General features: G+C 35.7%; 1 protein-coding gene across 1 annotated transcript in view; it reads right to left on the reverse strand.

Moving 5' to 3' along the window:
• Positions 1–3,968, reverse strand: part of LOC123674227 (epidermal growth factor receptor) — a 160,130-nt gene extending 156,162 nt beyond the window's left edge. Inside the window, exon 1 of the mRNA XM_045609154.1 lies at positions 3,649–3,968. Coding sequence (XP_045465110.1) covers positions 3,649–3,757 — 109 coding nt within the window. The 5' untranslated portion in view covers positions 3,758–3,968. The remainder of the gene's footprint in view (positions 1–3,648) is intronic.
• Positions 3,969–8,325: the final 4,357 nt, after the last annotated feature.

Raw genomic sequence — 8,325 nt, forward strand, 5'->3', positions numbered from 1 at the left:
TAGAGCGAACAGTCCAATAACCAGAGAATATGAATTATTCCTTTATCTCTGCTCTGGTATTCAGTTTATAATTCATGACGTGAAGCAGAAGATAATAAGAAAAACATACGTCTTATTGCTCGATCAATTTGGTTGCACATGATCTCAATATTTTTATAAGATGACCGAATGTTCTAAGAACTAATACCAGTCTCATCAATGATGTTGGATTCAGGGAAAATTTGATGTTAATTAAACTATCAAGAATGGTGGCTTACAAGAATTCAATTTCCTGCTCAACGCTTGAAAATGAGCGTGAAATTGACTTGAAGTTTTGAGGGTCTTCCAAGACATACTTAAAGACAATTTGAACACTTTCATTTTCGCAACAGATTAGAACTTTGAGCTCTGATCTTCGGATTAGAATAGATGATTATGATAGATATGGTTTATGCAAGTTGTGAAGACCCAGCTTCATTGTTACAGGATTCTGTAGAATTTGATGTTTCGATGTAGACACACCATAGAGTAATAAACATAGATAGAGGGAGTATGAGCCATTTTTACATGTCCCCAAAATGGTAAGATTAAGTTGTCGGATATGTATGTATGTATATTATATTGAATGAAATATATTTATTTGAGTAATTCCCGATTGAATATGCAAATTTGAATATTTGGAATCAGATATTTTTCCTGATTGTCGAATTTACAATAAGCAGAATATTTATTATTTTCTGCTGAAATCCAAGGTTTGGCAACTTTTGCCCTTCTAGTGTAATCGGTTGTTTCACGTCGTTTGGCGCGCTTGATGTTTGTTTTCTGAATTTATGATATATTTAGGTATTCATTTCAATATATTTTGAGTTAATATGAAACGTTGATTGACTATGGGACATAAGAAGTGCGTTCTTTGTTGGGAAACACGCGAATTGAGTGAAGTATCGTATCATTGATATGTTTTCATATCCGCGCGCTTCATGTCAAATTTGTTGTTCATATTGGGACAAAATTTGCTTACTGAAAATGACAGTTGCTCCCTCTATGTATGTGAGATGCAGACGTACTCTGATTTAAACGTCACTCAAATCACCTACTGGAACATACATCGATACAATGTTTTTTATAAGATTCTAAATACGTTTTCGTCAGGACTTCAACAGATCATAATTGAAAATATATAATAAACCAAAATCTACTGGAAAACTTTTATGATGATCACCTGAGGAGTAACAATCCCATATAATCGAAAAAAAAATCCATTTAGAGTCCGAAAATAACAAAATCGTGTTCGAACACATTCTTTATTCTTCATATTTGCGGTTTACCACTCAAAGAAACCGCATACCATTATATCCGTGTACTTCACGGTGTTTGAACACCAATGTTACGTCGCATGGTGTAGTTTTCGTATTCTAGAGACTTACAAGGCACCAAACCAGTACTTGTCGAGTTTTGGAAGGTAACATTGAACCTATAGCACAATACAAGAATATTATCGCATTGAATTTTAGATAAAGTTCTGATCACTCAACGAAAGAAAATTTATTGCTGTTTAACGAAGATTTAATCATTAGAGGTGCTAGGTATGAATTAACAAGATTATTCATTGTCTAGCAGATTGATCTTTTGAAAAGACCACTTGGAGAATTTGTGGAAAATCATTCTGTTGCTAATTCGATACACTTTTCCTCTACACTTATGTGGTGTTTGAGCTTGTTTAGTGTTCTCCATTTCGCCATTAGATCTCAATTAGATACGTTCTATGATGATCATCAGCCAACATTTTGTCTTTGCATCTGGCGTCAACCAATGATCTAGGACTTGACATCGATTGTCAAAGTTCTATAATCTTCGAAAAAGGACATATTATCTTGCTGAGATTTACTTCCATATAATTTCATAGAACTGTGATTTCTGGAATTGTCAGAATTTTCGAAAACATTTTCAATTTAAATACTCAAATAGACAAACTTAACAAAGAAAAACACGACTGGTGAGTTTGCTTACATTCTCCATAAAAAATCAAAGTACATATATTGAAAGAATTATAACCTATCAGATTGAGATTGCCTTGGCGCCAAGCTTATTACGCATTGAGCATAGAACAACGCCCTATCTTCTACAGATAATAAAGACGATCATGACGTCTTTGAAGTTTACTGTTATTTCATCAGCATTGCGAGTTGTAAGAATAATTTTATGTGCATTGTAATTGATGCACTCATGATTGTAGCATTCAATTTGGTCATACGTCTTCTGATGTGTTGAATTATTTAACGGTTGTTCTTGTTAATACTGAATTTTGCGGTGGTTATGGATTGGTATAAAAATGTTTCGTATGGAAGAGTAAGTTTCATACTGAAAAACATTATTCATTTTACTGATGGATGTAGCAATTGTTAATTGGTAACGGTTATGGTTTTGTTGTCAAAGAAGAGAGTCTCTCTCATTTTTACATTTATACTAGAAGAGCCAAAACAGTATATTATTATACAATTGCATAAGTGAACCTTTGTGGCAACATGCGAATTTGCAAAAGCTTTAAAACACAGCTGCTTCCTTTTTTTGTTATACCTGCATATTAACTTCAATAACAAAGCTGAAATTAATTTCGTATCAGGACAATATGCTGCACAATTGTTGTTCTTATAAAACTAATAGATTATTCCAAAATGTTGGTAAATCAAAAAGAACTCTCAACTACAATTTCAATTCCAGTCGAGGATGCTGAGATGAAATTGATATCAGAAATTCCTGTTATTTAGAATTTTCAACTAGTGTTTATTATCTATAACAACTTTTAAAACACATCGTGCTTAAATCTTAAATTTTCGCACGCATTTTTCAGTATTTATGTAGAGGCGTAGAGCAAGGATATTGATGCAGGTATGATAAAAAAAGAGTTCAATTTGAATTGAAAAAGATTGCAATAAACAATCAAAAATCGGCTAATATTTTCCCGACTATATTTTTCCCAACATTTACAATCAAGTGGAAGAAAAGAATACAACATTCAAGAATTATCTGCAACATCTCTATAGAGGAAACTTCATCGAATGGAGTAGAACTTTCACTAAATCTTAAAGTAGGACTCAATCAATGATATCTAAAAAATTAAGAAGCCGTGTTATGGCATTTCGTCTAGCTTCGTAACCTTATAATAACAGCATCTATCTGTCATAACTATCCTATAAGATTAACTTTAGAAACAATGTCACTTCTCTAGTCAAGCCAGTTGATGAGATTAAAGATTTATATGATTTTTTATACGCTCTGAATTTTGAACCACAATCCGAAAAAAAATTCACAAAAAAAAAACATTATTTCTCTGCTAATTGATTCGACTAAAATTTATTTTGTGGTTTCAGAGATATTTTAAATTTTCAGCTCCAATCTTCTACTCTTTTACCATAGGTACGTGTTGACACTTCTTCCTTTTGTTTATATTTCATTTTCATTCTTGTTTCTGTTAGACTTTAATATTATTAAAGTCTAAATTTGAAATTAATATTTCAAATTTAAGTTTAGCTTACTATTCGAAAACAGTCACCTAGTGTGTTCGATATCCAAAACTTGTCAGTTGTTAGCAATTTTTGCAAACCAAAAAAAAACAAGTATTTCTTCTCGTACCATCCATCAAAACATCCCCAAAAACCCTGAACTCACCTCTTTCCTCGATCACAGCATCCCCAGAAGGCACCAACCCTGATATGGTCCCAAGTATTCCAAGTAAACAAAGCAAATAACCCATGGTTCTAAATCCAAAATAACACATTAAACTCAAAAACCACTCAACGCATCGCGCACAAGGTAAGGCACACAAGTCATCACGCGAACAGGCCCGTAATCACAGAAAACCAAGTACAAAAACTGGTGAAAATTCGCGAAAAACACAGCGGGTCTTGTAAAACGCCGGGAAAACAGCTGAAACAACCTGTTGCGCGTGAATCCAACTCCCACGAATGTGAAGCTTGAAGTCTTGAGGTGGCGAGCGTGGAATTGAACACCGCGGCAAGAGATCGGCGCACGAGCAGTGGCGGTCTTGGCCGAGGAGTGCAGGTAAGCGAAAAGCTCGAGGATCAGGTTAGGGCTTTGGGGTACTCCGGCTGTCAATCATGGACTTCCTCGATTTACCGGTGGTAAAATAATTAGGTCGAATGGGGTGGCGTTTTCGCCCTAGTGGGAATGTTTGTTTTGTGTATTTTAGATTTGAGAAAGGGGTTTTATTGGAGTGGGACCGGTGCGTACGCCAATTTGCAACCTAGGCTATTATGGATGTGATTTTATTAGTATGTTTATTTTGAAACTGTTCTAAACAAATAGCCTAATACCCGCCACTCACGAAGCGTTTTTTCCAGCGTTTGGTAGCAGGCGTTCAAGAGATTCCAGTCGGGCAGTCAAGTTCATTCTCTGATTTACAGTCGTGCGGTCGTGTCCCGAGCTGCCCGACTGTAAAATTATCTGAACGCTCGAACATGGGCGCATCGTGAGTAGCCGCCTTAAGAGCCAGTGGACGGCGGTCTACACATATTTTAGAAAAGCCTAAAATTTCCTCTGTGACTCTGTTGCACCTACAAACCATGATGTGGGGGTTTGCTAAGCGCGGTTGCGGTGGCCTCAGCTAGAATTGGGAAAGCTGCCATTTGGATATGTCAAAAAACATTCTTATAGCTATTCAAAAACGAAACGGCAGACAATTATCGCAGTTATGAGTGATGGCAGAAATTTTCAAAATAAAAAAAAAATATTTTAGAAAGCTTGAAATTTATATATGTTATTCTTTGTTTCAGAAGTTTAAACTTCTGAAGGCAGAACGATATGTCGGTTCCTTCAACCTGGCAGACAGTAAAATCTTTCTCTCCTGCGAGTATAAAAATACAGGTTGGTCTTGATTTTGATGCAATAACTTTGGCCTCGGATAGAACAACGCTTTTTATGGAAAAAGGTCATATAAACATGTATCCTATCCTCCTCCAACAAGCTTTGTTTTAGAGATACAGGGTGTGAAAGTTTGGAAAAAATAATATACATGAATTTCAAGTTTCCTAAAATACTTTTGAGAAATTTTTTTTTTTTATTTTGAAGCTCGTCCAATTTTCAATTCTTCATTATAACACGGACCCGGACTGATGACTGATATACAGGGTGCCTTAGCCAACCACTAGTGGATACTTTGTTGGTAAATTTTTACTGTTTGTATCCTAAATAGGTAATTATTGGAATATATTTAAGGTATATAAGATACTAATACACAGTTGTTGATATTAATCGTTTATTATTAAACACTCTAGCTAGTCTCTAAGCAAGCTCTGTATAGAAGGGAAGTTTAGAAGGACTTGCTAACTCAGGTTATATCGCTGACATTTGTTCTCGATCATTGAAGGTCTTTCTTGTTCTTCCTCTCGATGGCCTCGTAACTCGCTTGAGCGCTAGCAGCGCTACGGTCGTGAGATGAAGTAACAAGAATAGGTAGCGAGTAATGTTGGTTGCCTCTCTCGGGATTTGTTCAGATGAAGTAATACTCTAACACTCCCTCCCTTCATTGAACTACAACCAGCATTATCCACTCTAAGATTAATCTGTAAACAGAATTCAATAAGCTTATACTCTAGAAATATTCTGAAAACAAAAATTCAATTAAATCATAAGTTTTTGAGTCAATCTCTTATGACCGTCTGATGGTAAAGGTTTTGTCATTATGTCAGCCACATTCTCCTTGGTTGGAATCCATCTCACTGTGATTTTCTTTTCTTCAACACATTGTTTTATGAAATCACCATGTGTTTCAGCCATGTGTCTTCTAAGTCCAGATTTCTCTCTATGTAGTAGATCGTCATTTATTACCTCTAAATGATCATCAAATACTTTCAGTTTGTGACTACCATCTTTCTTGGTGCAGTCTCCAGCGGATTTGTTATCACACCAGACTGTTATAGGAAACATAGTTTTTCCTACCACAAATCTAAGTGCCTTATCGAGAGATATTAATTCTTGACACGCATCACTCATAGCTAGGTATTCGGCTTGACAGGTGGACAATGTGACATATGTTTGTTTATGGCTTCTCCAAGCTATTACATCTCCAAACAATGTAATAACATACCCTCCAGTTGATGAAGAGTCAGTATGGTCCCTAAAGCTTGCATCGGTAAATGCTTCTAAGCCTTCAGTTTGAGCAGTGAATTTAAGGCCCAAATTCACAGTACCTTTTAAATACCTGAAGATCCTCTTTACATCTTTCCAATCAGCTTCGGTGGGCTTTAGTTGTTTTCTCGCTAAATAGTTAACGGCAAATGTTATATCTGGCCGTGTACCATTTGAGAGATACATTAGGCTACCAATCGCTTCTCTATAAGGAACTCTCTTCATCTCTTGTTCATCTGAGTCATCTTGTTGATTTGCTGATTGATTTTTCTTAATCCTGTTTTCTACCTGTCTGGTTACCATAGGAGTATTTTGAGCATTGCAATCATTCATATTAAATCTCTCTAATATATTCAAAGTATAATTTGATTGATCAATTTTTATATATCTATCTTCTCGGTTTCTTTTTATATTTATACCTAGAAAGTTTTTAGGTTCTCCCAGATCCTTCATTTCAAATGCTGCTCGCAAATGGTCTTTTATTTCTTGCAGTTTTTCTATGTCATTACTGGCTAGCAGTATATCATCTACATATATGACTAGTACTGCCATTTTACCATTTCTCCTCCAAGTATATAAGCAGGGCTCATGTAAATCATTCTCCAAACCTAGTTTCTTGATTTCTTCGGTGAATCTCTTATTCCATCGCTTTGGACTTATCTTTAGTCCATAGAGAGCTTTCTGGAGTTTACATACATGAGATCGTTTGATCTCATTGTCGATGTCTACTCCATCTGGAATCTCCATATAAATTTCCTCCTCTATAGTGCCATTTAGAAAAGCAGTTTTTACATCTAATTGACAAGCATGTAAGTCATACTTATTTATTATTGCGAATGTAGCTCTAATTACAGGAAGTCTTGATACCGGTGCATACGTCTCTTTAAGGTCATAAATATTTTTGTCCTTGAAGCCTCGTATGACTAATCTTGCCTTATATCGTGTAAGGCCGTTTGCCTCTAATTTTCTCTTAAATACCCATTTCGAGTCTATAATGTTTGCCCGTTTTCCAGATATTTGAAGATACCTTTTATCTACCAAAATCCAAACCTTATTTTGTATCATGGAATCAATTTCTTCTTTTATAGCTTTCTTCCATAAGTGGCCTTCTTTAGAATTTATAGCTTCCTCAAATTTTATTGGTTCTTTATATAATGAAGAAATGAGATAAAGCCTCATTTCTTCTTCTCTATCGGTTTTCTCATATTTCTCTAAAATATTATTCTCAGAGTAATTAAGAAACCTCGCATAGCTTACATCCTCTACGGTTTTCTCTAAGTGTACCAGATTCCTTGCCTTTTCATCGGCATTTCCCTTATTTTGACTCCTCGTATATGGTTTCGAGGTGTTAACTGTATCTCCAAGTTTTGGAATATTTGATTTAGTTTCTTTTCTAGGCCTGCCTCGTTTCCTCGGTTCAGCCATCTCTACCTCTTGTTGTTCCTCATTGGTCTCTTCAATATTTTTCATCCAATCCCAGTCTATTATATTTTCCTGGGTCTCTAATTTTGCTCTTGTGTCTTCGAGTTGTTTATTTTTATAAACATCTTTGTAGACAAGTTTCTCGTTACATCTCACATGTCGAGATTCAAAGAACTTTCCGGAGCTTGGATGCCACATCAAGTATCCTGTAGCGGTGTAGCCCACTAAGACAGCTTTCAGGGCACGTTCTCCAAATTTCAAGCTGGGTTTTGGAATTTTTACGTATGCAATACATCCAAATCTCTTGATTTGATCAAAGTGGCATTTTGCATTTGGTACAAACTTTGTCAATGGTGTTTCATATCCGATAGACTTGTGTGGTGTTCTGTTGTACGCATGTATAGATGCATCAACAGCAAGCTCCCACATACTCTTAGGTAGTCCGGAATCAAACATGTATGCACGAACCTTCTTTTGGATTGTAGAGTTAAACCTTTCTGCTACTCCGTTGTGTTCAGGCGTATATGGTGCTGCAAACTCGTTCTCTATATTTTCTCTACTTAGTACTTCTAGGAATTTCTTTCCGGTAAATTCTGTTCCTTGATCTGACCTGATGTAACACACCTTCTCATTTTTCCCCAACAAGTTTCTTGTTGATATTAAGAATTTTTCTAATGCTTCAGCCGACTCGTCCTTTGTTTTTAATGAGTAGGCTTTAGCAAGTCTCGAATAATCGTCTATGTAGACGTTAATGTATCTTTTCTGACCTGGATGAGA

The sequence above is a fragment of the Harmonia axyridis genome, chromosome 2, assembly GCF_914767665.1.
Source record: "Harmonia axyridis chromosome 2, icHarAxyr1.1, whole genome shotgun sequence".
NCBI lineage: Eukaryota > Metazoa > Arthropoda > Insecta > Coleoptera > Coccinellidae > Harmonia > Harmonia axyridis.